Source organism: Antechinus flavipes, chromosome 3 (assembly GCF_016432865.1).
Source record: "Antechinus flavipes isolate AdamAnt ecotype Samford, QLD, Australia chromosome 3, AdamAnt_v2, whole genome shotgun sequence".
In the NCBI taxonomy this organism is placed as follows: domain Eukaryota; kingdom Metazoa; phylum Chordata; class Mammalia; order Dasyuromorphia; family Dasyuridae; genus Antechinus; species Antechinus flavipes.
In genome coordinates, this window is record NC_067400.1 from 323,269,880 (window position 1) to 323,282,999 (window position 13,120).

Consider the following 13,120-nt stretch of genomic DNA (forward strand, 5'->3'; position numbering starts at 1 on the left):
TACAGTAAAGAACATCACTGTGGTTACTGAATTGAAGTGGGAAGAAATAAAGTTCTTTGTAATTCTTCATCAAGTAATTCACAATTTCAATACAAGTACTTATTTTAAATAATAACTTATATTTATAAATTTTTGTTTTTAATTTGGAAAACTCTTAACATAACTTCACTTGATCTTTAATTTTGGGGAATAGTTTCTTAAAGAATAGATCTGAGAATTATCACTCCTGTTTAAGAAGTTTCAATGGTACTTTACTGCTTCTAGTATAAAACAAACTTCTCTGAATGGCACATAAAAGCCCTTCACCACAATGTGATTCCAAAAGATCTTTTCAAACTGATCACATGCAATGAAATCACACTGGACTCTTTACAATGTTCCCCATACAGGACATTCTTTCTGTGTCTATATTTCTGGGTGACCACAGAATTTCCTGTGGTCTCTTCCTGAAATGTTCTCTTCTCCTCACCTCTTCCTTTAAAAAGCCTTAGATTTCTTTAAAGCACAATTCAAATGTCACCTACTACAGAAAGACTTTTTTGATGCACTATTCCCTGTCCACCAGTTGTTAGTGCTGTCTTCTCTGCAAAATTACCTTGTATTTACAATACAAATACCTTGTATTTACTCTGAATGTTTTTATGCTATTATAAATGAAGATGATAAAAAATAAATATTTTTGATATATATATTTCCCTCTAATAAAATGTAAGCTTTGTAAATCAGGAACTGTTTTGTTCTGTCTTTGTATTTCCAGAGCCTTAGCATACAGTACACAATTATTACAAACTGAATTAAATGACTTGATGAGGGCTATACAATTAGTAGCCATTGCAAAATTCTTGATTCCAGATTCAATATTCTCTCCACTATTACATACTGTCTCACAGATGCCTACTATGTGTCCAATACTATGCCAGAAGTTGGGAACATAAACAAACAAAAAATAACCCCTATCCTCAAGGAGTTAACACTGTACTGGAAAGCTCCAACATAAAATTCAATAAATGGAAGATTTGGTATACAATCTCTGAAAAGTTGCCAACTTATAGCATAAAGAGTTAGAATAGTATCTAGGAAGAAGATGACAGATCAGCAAGCATTTTCTTTATACAACCACATATTCAAATGAATATAATTCACTTGTGTGTAATGTGTGCGCACACATTACTCCCATTCCATATTAGGGTCAAAGAAAATCAAGATACTAAATAAATAAGCAGGGACTGGTTAAAACATGAGGAGAAAATAGCAGGGATTTAGGCATTTTATGAAGCTTCAAATTAAATTATTGAGGGAATGTCTTTAATTAAAGCCAGAAGCAAAGTCTCATATCATGGAAGCCATTACAATTCAATATATGTATTATTCTTTTCTTCCTACTTTTTCCTTTACTTTTTCAATAAGTTGCTTAGTTTTGCTAAAATTTCTCTCTTTAAAAATTATAATAAGAGATGGCTCTCTGGGAGATTACGAGGGAGAAAAGATACATTGAAAAAAGACATTAAAAAGTGACCTAGGAGCAGCTAAGTAGTGTCGTGGATAGAGCACCAGCCCTCCAGTCAGGAGGACACAAGTTCAAAACTTATCTCAGGCAATTAACACTTCCTAGCTGTATGACCTTTGGCAAATCACTTAACCCCAACTGCCTCAGGGACAAAAAAAGTGACCTAAACACAAAACATATCAATAAAAATTTATTTTAAAAAAAAAGGTGGCCTGAAGCTCTAAGGTCACATCAGGGGGGTCCAGACCAATACTAATTTATCTTGGGAGTTAAAATGATTTCTAATATATTATTGTAATCTAAATGAAGACTACATATATGTGGAATGGGATCAAAGTAAGACCTATACAAAGATTCCAAGATATTTCATCAATAACAAAACAATACAAAAAAAGGAAAATTGCAAATAAGGAGAAGAAAAGTTTTGCTTTTATTCCAAACAGTCATATCAACTGGAAAGAAATCTTTCTATCTATGCAGTTAGTTTCTTTTATTTAGAATGGAGTCTAATCTCACTGATGTGGAAGGATGCTGGGGGAAAATGCCAGACCAATACTACACTGCATCTCTGCTTTTTTTCTAAAATGAAAAAAATTACCATTTCATTATTGAATTAACTTTTACTATAAAACTCCACAAGGGGCATATGGGATACAACTGATAAAATCACAACAGACAGCTCCTCTTTACAGCTATCACATATTACCTCAGAAAGAGAAAAAAAATTAATATCTAATTTTTACAAAAAAAAAAAGAAGAAGAAGAAGAAGAATAGAATGAGGCATTCTGAGTAATTTAAACTTTTTGGATGGAAAACTTACAAAATATATTACATGCTTTCTTGCCTTAGTAAGCAGTATATTAAATACTTTTTAGTGATAAGAGGTTCTTTACTATGATCGGTTATTGGGGAAGAAAGAAAGTACTTTACAAATATTCAGTCATTTGACTTCAACAACACTAGCAAGTAGGTATTATTATAATCCCTATTTTATAACTGAGGAAACTCAGGTAGAGATTAAATAACCAATCTAGAGTCACAAACACCAGTGTGAGTATTTGTGACTATATAGTCTGGTATATTGAACATCCTGAAATCTAGATCAACTCATACCTTAAAACTTGTTTAATAAATTCCATTACATCTGATTTTTTTCTTTTACTTTTTTTTCATAAAAGTACATAAAATGTACAGCAGCTAATCAAAAGGATTGTATGGCAGAAGTTGCACTTCTGCAAAGTAATTTATTGAATCAAAGATGAAGCAGCCATTTTATAAGTTATTTTCTTGCCCTCAACCAAATCACTGACACCTTTATTATCAAAAATCTCTAATTTTTTGGCACCATCCAAATATTCTCTTATTTTTAAGTTTCAAAGAATATCTCAATTCACTCCAGTACTCATTTTTAACTTCATGAAGAAATATCATCTTGACTGGCTATAACAAAATAGGATAAGAGCCACACTGAATTTTTGTACTTACAATTCAATGAATAAGTACAGACGTGATTTGTCACAATTGTTCAGTATTTGAGGGTGCTAAATATTTAGGTTCAGGCAATTGCTCTTACTCAAAAGCTTTCATTTGATGTGTTGATTAATAGGGCTTTTCTCAAAATGGCTCCAAAAATAACTACCAAAAAATAAGTTTTTGTTACTGTTTTCTCAGTTCTACAAAAATTTAATTCCTTTATAAACTATTAATAATTCATAGCCAATTTTAATTCCAAAATGCCTTTCTTCCCTGACCATAAATTATTTGCTCTAGCCAAGGAGATCTAGTCTAATACTGGCCTAAACATAACACAATTAGAAAGATAAATCTGAAAAGGATTACTCAATACCCTCCAAAATAATAGTTTTATTGTTGTTTTCCCTCTGGGATCCATAAGAATTGGAAGAGATATTTAAAAATCATCTAGCCCAACCTCTAAATCTGTACTGAACCTAAGAAATCAAGACAAGCCTCTGGGTGATCACCACCAGTGACTAGAAATTCCTATCTTCATGGAAGAAACCAAATCTATTTTTGGATGTCACTGATTGTTAGGAAGTTTTATATTGTGAATTTCTGAAATATGCCCATCATATATGTCATATATATTAATCCTAGTTTTTCCTGGAGGCAAGCAGAATAAAGTTAATTTTCCTTATCATAATACTTATTTAACAGATTCACAAATACACTGAGGTGCATACTGTCACCAATAGTACAAATTATTAACCCAGCCACACCCACTTCTGTCCAATTCTGGTGAATACAAGGGATTTACCCAACATGCTGGGGACTTACTGGTAAATGATAGACACCAATGGAATATCTGGGCTATGCAATGCTATTCCTCACTCACTATTTAACTGGTTTATTTTCTTCCCCCTCATCATAGCTCTCTAATAATATCCTTTACCTTGCTTCTCCTATGAAATTCTTCTTTAATAATGTTACCAGTCTTTTATGCCCACCATGTCCCTTTCTTCATTGAGCTTTTAGAGGCCTGTAAATTTAATTCTTCAGAGATTAAGGCAATCTGTAAATTCAATTACAAGTCCTTTGTCATAAAGGATAACTCCCTATAGAGGAGTCAAGAAAAGATACTTTTGGAAATGAGGGTGATCATTAATAAAAATTTGAAAACAAAAAAAGTATGAACCTTGCTTGGTTTCATGGAGAGGCTTGAAATGCCTTCCTTAAGTTTCCAAATGAAATCCAGTTCTTTTCCATATAGACTGTCTACCCAATATGTAGATATGTGTACACATACACATATACACACATGTGCGCACATATGCAAGCTCAATTGGCTGTTCCAACTTCAGAGCCTAAAATAACAGTTTTTTTACATAATTATTAATAACAGCTGATATAATAACATTTTATTATAGGCCAAGTTTTCTTCACAACAATTCTGTGAGGTCCATTTACAAATGAGGAAATTTATACTTTATCAAGTCTTTTCTTTCTAGACTACATACAAATATTCTCAATTCCTTCATATGATCATATGGTTTTAAAATTCCTCACAACTGTCATCATCTTCCTCTAAACACAATCCATCTCAAAACCTCTCATACAAGTTGATACCCAGAATTCACTATAACACTCTAAACATACTCCAGCACAAAGTACAAAGGGACTATTACTTCACATATATATTTAATATATTTCTAATCAATTTTTTGGCAGCCATATCATGTTGACTCATATTAAGTTTGTAATCATCTAAAATCTACAGATCTTTTTCATACGAAATGTCTCACATTCTCTATTTTATACTTGTACAGCTGATTTCTTTTATCTTAAGCATACAACTTCAAGAAAATTTTTACAAATCACAAAAGACTATGCATTGTCATTAGGTCATTTTCTTGACAATAAATAAGGACCAATTTTTAATGGTTAAGGAAAAGGTAACTACAATGTGAACAACCCAGATATATAAGCCTACTTAAGTGATAATATAAGGAAAATGGTTTCTAAAGTTAAATAAAAATGTTTTCTTCTTTTGGATATAATCACTACAAATTAAGAAGCCTTTAAAAAGAAATACTAGCTATTCAGTTTTTTTCAGCAGCAAGAAAAGACTAAGATACAAAAATTAATATTTTAAGTTTTGAGGGGGAATTTATTTTCTTACTATCTAATGGAAATTATTGCTTTATTAAAATAAATGCATATATATTTATTTTTTTAAAATCATACCTCTAATACATACAGGATCAAAGTAAATTGAAATATACAATTTATTGTTAAATACAACTATTTATGTCAACTTCTTGGTAATATCTAAATGTAAAAAAGGATCTAACAATCACAGTTGGGAAATAAAATAACGAAATATTACAGTTTTACAACATTAAGTTAGCAGAGTATTTCTGACTTTTCAAAGTCCTTTCACATCTATATTGTTTCTTATATTTATTAGACATTAGAGAATACTGGAAAAAGAACCAGGACAACAGATGTCAATGCTATAGCCTTTTAGGAAATTACTATGTGTTGTAACTTATCTGTAACTAAAACTGTGCTAGAAATGATGAGAAAGAACACCTATAACTCCCCAGGAAATAAAAACACCTAAAATTATCTAGGTAACATCTACAATTGACTACTACTCTTTAAGTTCTGAAAAGCGCTTTTCTAAAACAAAACTAAACAAAACCTAGAAGAATATACATTCAGTTTTTACAGATGAGGAATATATAGTCAAATGACTTGCCTAAGGCCACAATTAAGTTACAGGGCCTGATGTCCAACAAAGTCTAACCATCACTCTTTCTACTATAGCACATAGTCTTAATAAATAAATGACTAATAATAGATCATTCCTGGACCTCATAACAGCTAGCATTTATATATAGTTCTGTAAATTCTTCAAAGAGTTGTACAAATGATTACCTCACTTTATCCTCACAACTCTAGGAGGTAGGTGCTATTATCCCCATTTTGTGGATGAGGAAACAGAAAGGTTGCCCCATCACAACCCTAGCATGTAGCTGAGGCTGGATTTAAATTCAAATCTTCTAGATTTCAAGTCTATCCATTTTTTAACCCATTGTTCTATTTAGCTGAATAACATTAATTCTGACTTGACACACACAATATAGTCTGCAAACCCTTAAGATGCATTTTAGTCTCAAAATATTTTTCTAATAATATTTTATTTTTCCAAAAAAAGGTAATTTCCAATATTCATTTTTGTAAGACATTTTGTGTTCTAAATTTTTCTCCTTCCCTACCTCCCTTATCTCCCCAAGACAGCAAGCAATTCTGATATACGTTAAGTATGTACAATCCTTCAAAATATTAAAAAAAAACAATACCTACCTGAAAATGCATTTCACTTTTCTCAAATATTGATTACAGTACACTTATACATAACTTCTCATTCTTAGCCTTGCTTCATTTATAAATTCTACGAAACAAATGATAGCACAAAACACAATCTACAACTTTCTATAACTACATCAATAATGTGAAAAAAAAATTTAAACACTCAAAAGTTTATTATAAACACCAGTTTGATAATTTCCAAATTTCAAAACAATGGGCATTTTTTCTTAGCAGTAAAAATTTCCTGTTTGACAGTTAAAGCTTCAACACAGGTGTCCTGAAGAAACACATTTTCGATACTGCAAATATCTTTTTAGCCGGTTCACGGATAATATATACACTTAAGTCTGACCTTCTTCCAAAATGGGAAAAAAAAAAAAAATCACTAGAACTGTTAAATTACACTTAGGCACATGGAGTCACTCTTCCCTCAAATCACTTTACAGAGAACTTCCTCGTTGGCTCCGCCCCTCTAATAACTCATGCAAAAAAAAAAAAAAAAAGTTCAGCACCATTTAGAAAAGCACAGGACAGGGACGGTAGGCAGGATGGCAAATGGCTCTTAACCCCCGGGGAAAGAGGACTCGAATGTGTCCTTTTCTGAGGTGCAGCCCCACAGCAGAACCCAGGATAAGGGGCTGCGGATACTGTCACTGCAAAAGGTTCCCTTGCTGCAGACGCTTCTGCGGCCATGCCTTCCCAGAGCAGCACAAGGCCGCATCACCATCATCCCTATCCTTACATCGCTATGTTGGGGGGTTCATGGCACCCCAACATTGCTCAGGATCCCACGCGGAAAGGTTGTTAGCTGCTGCCTCTCTACTCCCAAGTCCGTGAGAGCTACCTGCCTCTCCGGTCGTCGCCCCCCCCCCCGCCCCCTTCACGCCGCTGCCCCTCCCCCACTACCTTCTCGGCGGAGGCCTGCGCCAGCCGGGGTCGGGAATGTGGGCGCAGGGGCCCGGCCCCCCCCAAGTCTGGGGGGCCGCTCTGGGGAGCCGCTGGGGGAGGACGGCCGCCGCCGCCCTCCTGGTGTGGAACGGCCGTGGCGGGGCATGGGGTGGGGGCAGACCCCTCTGCGAGGCCAGAAGAGTCTGAGGGCGGCGGCCGGCAGGGTGCGGGGCCCGATCCCTCCCTCCACCCCCGGGGCCCCGGCTCGCCGAGTGCGGCCAGGCCCCATCCGCCGGCTCCCCGGGGCGAGAGGCAAGTCCCCGCGTCCTCGTCCCGCGGCGGGGAAGGACGGGGGGAGGGGGGCGCGAGGCTGGGGAGGGGCTGCGCCCGCGCCCTCACCCCGGGACCCCGTCACTGCCGCCGCCGCCGCCTCGGAGGGAGGGCGGGAGCCGAAAGGGAAGCTCGGAGTGGGAGCAGGAGGACGGAGGGGGGAAGCCCGGGTCTTCTCGGCTGCCCGCTTCCGAGCCTGCTCTCCGCCTTTCCGTGCCCGCGTCTCTTACCCGTGATGGCGGTGAACTGCTGGATTAACCCTTTCAGCGCCGAGGAGGCCGCAGAGCCCCCGTGCGCCGCCATCTTACCGCCACCGCCGCCGCCGCCGCCGCCGCCGAACAACAACACAGACACACAAGTCCTCCCTCCCCGCCGCACGCTCCGCGCAAGCGCGCTACCCGCCCCGCCTCCCGCTCCTTCTGCAGGTGCCCCGCCCCTCTCCGCCCCACCGTGTGCTCTGCGCAGGCGTCCTACCCAGCCCTTCCCACTCCCTCCCCCCTTCTCGCCTCAGTCCGTAAGTACGCTATTCTGCCAGCCTCCTTAGCGACCGGACCCGCCCTCTCTGGGCCGGACTGCTTTCGGTAACCCCGCCGCCGGTTCTTTCCGTTTCAAATTCAAAAAGCTTTATTGGTTGCCTCCGGCACGGACACTAAACTGCGGAGGTGGACTTTTCTCTTTTTTCTTTTTTTTTTTAAGCGCGGGGTGATTTGCATCTGTGGCTACATGGGGTGATTTGCATTTGTGGCTACCCGTCGTGCTCCGCGTAGTATCCTAACGGGAGTCTGGCGTCTCCCGGCACGGGAGCCCAGGCCGATCCCGGCAGGATGGGCAAAGGCAAAACGGGCGCCCCTCCCATTTCCCTTTTGGATGCTGCCTCTGCCGCGCACTTGGAACACTAGTCTCCCTTCCTGCCAACCCCTGTGCAGGGCCCCATGCTACCTCCCCTCTCTCCCCTAACCGGTGTAGTCTCCATTCCTTTTGAGCCTTTTTCTTCTCGAAGAATTGGACTGATGTTAATAGGGAAAAAACAAAACAAGACGTGCCTTCTATTCCTTCTTCATTCTTTACTGCATGCATATCCGGCATCCTTTATTTCTTCTTTCACTTCTCCATCCATCCACTCAAATTGACTCAGATTCCTCATCTGTCATTTGTTGGGGAATAGGAGAGCAGTGGGGGATTGAGCCCGAAGAAGGGAAGGTGACTTCTAGGTCCCTTCCCACCCTGACATTCTATACTAATGTGACCCGAGGGGTGGGAGAGAGTGGGGAGAGTGGAGAAGAAGAAATCCTAAATGCCTCTGCTTCACTTCCTCAGGAGGATCCCAGAAATAGGGGTGCCCTGGGAAGAGGTGTGTCAGAACCCACTCATGCCAAATTTTAACCGATGTAAGAAGTACCCAGTAGGTGGGGAAAAGGAAAAAGAGCAGAGGGGGCATGGAGTGGGATCGGGAGGTAAAGGAGAGCCAGAACCTGAGAGAGTAAGGAGGAGCTCTGGTATTCCAATAGGAAAATCCCAAAATAAAAGCCCAGGGAAGCTGATTGGAGACCAGGACGCCGCCCCCCACCCCCACCCAGAGAAGGCCACTGGTGTATAACCGAGCATTATACCAGCTCTCTAGGGATACCCCAGGAGCCTTTGGTTTAGGGTTCTTTGGATTTGGGCTGGACCCGAGAGGGCCTGCTATAGCCAGCCTTTTGTGGGCTTCCTTTGTTCTCTTTACAATGTTGCTTCTGTCTTAAGCTGCCTCTTGATGTGTGTTCAGGGCAAGGAGCCTTTGTTTGGGACATTGGATGAGCAACTCAGGCCCTTTAGTAGTGTGCTGAGCAATGATCTTTTCAGATTCGTGTCAAGAACAGCCAAACTAATTGGCTGGTTTGAGGCTGTTCCGAGATGAATGAAGTGATTATGAAGCCCTTACTAGGTGCAAAGTTTGGTGTTAAGCATTGGGTAGGCAAATGGAAAAGTAAGACTGTTCTTGTTCTCAAGATGCTCCCATTCTAAAGGATGAAACAATGCATCTGGAAGATTTCAGCTTCGAGGCAGATGGAAAGATCCTACGGTACTTTGGTGCAGCTGCAAAGCAGATGGTAATGTTTCTTTTTTTAATGTAATTTCCACTGAAAGAATCACATCTGAGGTTGGACTATAGGACTTTGGTAACAAGAATTCTGTTTTCTGGGTCTTCAGTGGCTGTGGCTGCAGACCCTTCACTAGTAGTTGCCAGGCTACATCTTCTCAGAGATTGGTTTCTTCCCAGGATGATGGGTGTGAGGTCCAGGCTAGTAGCACTGCTATTCCCAAAGTTCTGGGCTTACTCTTACATCTGAGGGGAGATGATTGTTGTCAAGGTTTGTTGTCATAGTTTTATGTTAAGTGCCTGACACATGCTGCTGATCTTTTCTTCGTTCTTTTCTTTCTTCTCCTTCATCTTCTCTCCCCCAATCTTTCTCTTTCCTCTCTTCTTTCATTTTTGGATTAGTTGGCTCCTTCCAGGAATTTCTTCCCTGGATGATTGGGGAGGCTAGGTTAGAAGCAGGACCAGTGGTCTCAGTTGGTCAGCAATTGTTGTGGCAGTATTGAAAAAAAAAAAAAAAAGGGAATTGCTTCACAGTGATTTCTTCCCCTCAATGATGACTGTATAGGGACTGAGTTGGAGGCAGGCCTGGTGCTATTCTTGAGACTCTTAGAGGTCCTAGGCTATTTCCATTGGAGACTGAGGGGAGATGATGGTCAAGCTGATAGTAGTGTTTCAACTTACCTAGCAATATACTCTCTTCTCTCTCTCCCTTAAGAGATGAGCTTTAGTAATGGCTCTGCCTCGTCCCACACCCACCCCATTCATTTGGTTGGCTAGTACTTTTGAGAAGAAAAATTCTTGTCATTCCTCTAGACTGTCCTGTGAGGAAGACCAGAGTTCTACAGAACTTACCTGGATTCTTTTAGGGGGAAGTAATGTTTTATATCCCACCCCTTTGTTCTCAGTCTCTCATCCCCCCATACCAGAATCTGATAATAGCGGCTTTGGGGAAGAATCATATGAACCTAAATGAATTCACTCACAAAGTCAGGAGAGTTCCTGACCTTTTGCCTTTCTGTTTCCCTTCATCAGACACCAGAGAATTGAATGTGGTCTTTTTAGATCCAAGAGATAGTAGTAGCTTCAATAAATATTGATTTTCAAGAGTTCCTATAGGTGTATGTGGCAGAAACAGACACAAGTTTATCCACACAGATCTGAGAGAGAAGTTTGTGTTGAGTGTTCCTAAATTCCCAACTATTGTGTAAAGGAGTATAATTTCCTAAGAAGAATGACCCTACAAATAACCTAGCTATGAAGGGAGATATCCTGGAGAGCATCTGGAGATTGCCTCAAGTAACTCCAGGTTCAAAAATTTGGGAACCTGGCCCAGAGAGAGAAGAGTTTCTAAAGCAGTATACCTCTTGGAAAGAGAATAGGGTTATCCCCTGAACTAATAAGGGACTAATGCTACATTATATAAGATAGCAGCAGATTTGTGCTTTACTGGTGAGTGTTTCAAAAAGTGTACATCTAATGGGAAGGAATTGCTAGAGTAGAAGCTACAAAGTATGTTGTCTTCTGGGAGCTGGAAGAGAAGTCCATACTAAAGAATCACATTATGAGTCTTGGAATACCTATATAGGAACTTGTGTATTAGCTAAGGATCCAATGGTATGTTGGTGATAGGACCAAGGATTTCTTGACAAAATTTCCCTGACTTCCCTAAAACAGTTTTCTCCACTCTTGAAATCTCTTTGGACCCAGATTCCCTAATGCAACTAGTCTGGAGAATACACCTAACTCAGCCACATGTAGTCACCATCTCTCAGACTTGGAGAGTGCTAGAGGGTGGATGCTCTACTCTATAGAGCGTCCACCCTAATGACTGACTGATGAAGTGAGTTCTGAATGGAGATGAGGAGGGGTTCCTTGTCCAGAGAATCTTAATTCCCCTGTATCCTTGATGTATATACATCCTGTGTTAGGGCAAAGTAAACTTCTCCTCTGTTAAATGTTCAGTCCCATGCAGTGACTTATTTCATTACAACATCAGATCTGAAAATGAAAAAGGAGCTGGTTTTAGAACTTTGCCTACAACAACTAGCAATCCCCAGTTCAATTTCTCTCTGAAAGATGCTTACAGATCTCTGCAAATGCCTCATCTGTTTATGAATTCTTTTTGCCTTTTGCATTTCTGTATGCCAAGACAAATAGTCCCCTACTCAACAAGCATTTGTTACTTGGAGTATTTGTGTAGAAGCTGTACACCTTGTTTGTTGTATTTCTGGAAATCATTCACAGATTGTTTCAGTTCTTGAATGGCCCAGTCTGCACAGTTAAATGGCACAGAGAAGAGAGTACTGAGCCTGGAGTCAGGAAGACTCATTTTCAGGAGTTCAAAACTGACCTCCTATCTGTGTGACCCTAGGCAAATCATTTCACCCTGTCTGCCTCAGTTTCCTCATCTGTTAAATGAACTGGAGAAAGAAATGGCAAGCCACTCCAGTATCTTTGCCAAGAAAACTCATATAGGGTCATAAAGAGACAGATATAACTGAAAGAACTGAATAACAATAAGCCCAGTCACACCAAATTCCATGCCTGAAATCCTCCTTGAGCTCAAGTCCCAGGCTTCTCAATGCTTCCTTGTTAGTCTGACAGCAACATCTAATCTGAAATCCTACCTCCAAGGTCAATGTGATCTGACCCTAGGTCAGGTGGAAATACCATTGCTGGCAGCTGAAAAGGACAAACAGACCGAACTAAAAGCCCAACTCCATTTTTCAGGGCTCCAGGACTTGAAAGGGGTGGAAGGAAGGGGAGTATTTTCCCTTATTCAGTTCAGTTCACAGTGTCCATAATGTGGGTGACAAGACAGGATCTCTACCCTTCCTGGACATAGCTGGAAAGACAATGACTGTCCCAATCTCCTGGTTTTAAAAATGTCACCTATTTCAGCCACACAGACAATGGAAAGCAGCTCCTTCTACCCATAGGACAGGGAAATGCAGATTGTCTTCAGGGCCCCAGTGTTTCCCATGTCGGTCCCTCCATTTTGATGATCTGGACATTACAAAGCCCTATTTTAGAGTTAAGTATTGGGGTTTCAAACTCTGAAATTCCTTTATTTGATCATAATCTGTTGTCATTCCACCTGTGCTTTGCAACTCCAAACACTGTTCTTTGGCCTTACCAGGCCAAAGGTACCTTTCTCAGTATCTCAGGTAGGCCATCACCTTTGTCCTGCCAACTATTTCTTTCCTTTCCCATCTCATCTCTTTGGAAACCAGTTCACCTCTACGCTGTCCCATTCTCTGAAGTCCTTTACCTCTTTTTTCTGTCATAGATCTTGTTCTGTCACACCCCCAGCCTTGGGTTACTCCCACCATCTATTGCCTTCATTCTTACTCAAGGGATACTGAATGAAACTAAAGAAAATTATGAAACCATAACCCCCCATCATTTCCCACCTGGATGATTTCTAGAAATTAATATTCTGCAAAATGAAGTCAACTCTGTAATTAACATGTTCTTAGAT

At 40.1% G+C, this 13,120-nt stretch overlaps 1 protein-coding gene and 1 long non-coding RNA gene across 2 annotated transcripts in view; both read right to left on the reverse strand.

Moving 5' to 3' along the window:
• Window positions 1–7,947, reverse strand: part of UBXN7 (UBX domain protein 7) — a 53,022-nt gene extending 45,075 nt beyond the window's left edge. The window contains exon 1 of the mRNA XM_051985531.1: window positions 7,790–7,947. Coding sequence (XP_051841491.1) covers window positions 7,790–7,862 — 73 coding nt within the window. The 5' untranslated portion in view covers window positions 7,863–7,947. The remainder of the gene's footprint in view (window positions 1–7,789) is intronic.
• A 3,107-nt stretch (window positions 7,948–11,054) lies between these two features.
• On the reverse strand, window positions 11,055–12,633 carry LOC127557945 (uncharacterized). Its single transcript, XR_007952672.1, has 2 exons — window positions 12,267–12,633; window positions 11,055–11,637 (listed from the first exon to the last, which is right to left on the reverse strand). It is a non-coding gene; the product is annotated as an uncharacterized LOC127557945 (long non-coding RNA).
• Between the last annotated feature and the right edge of the window lie 487 nt (window positions 12,634–13,120).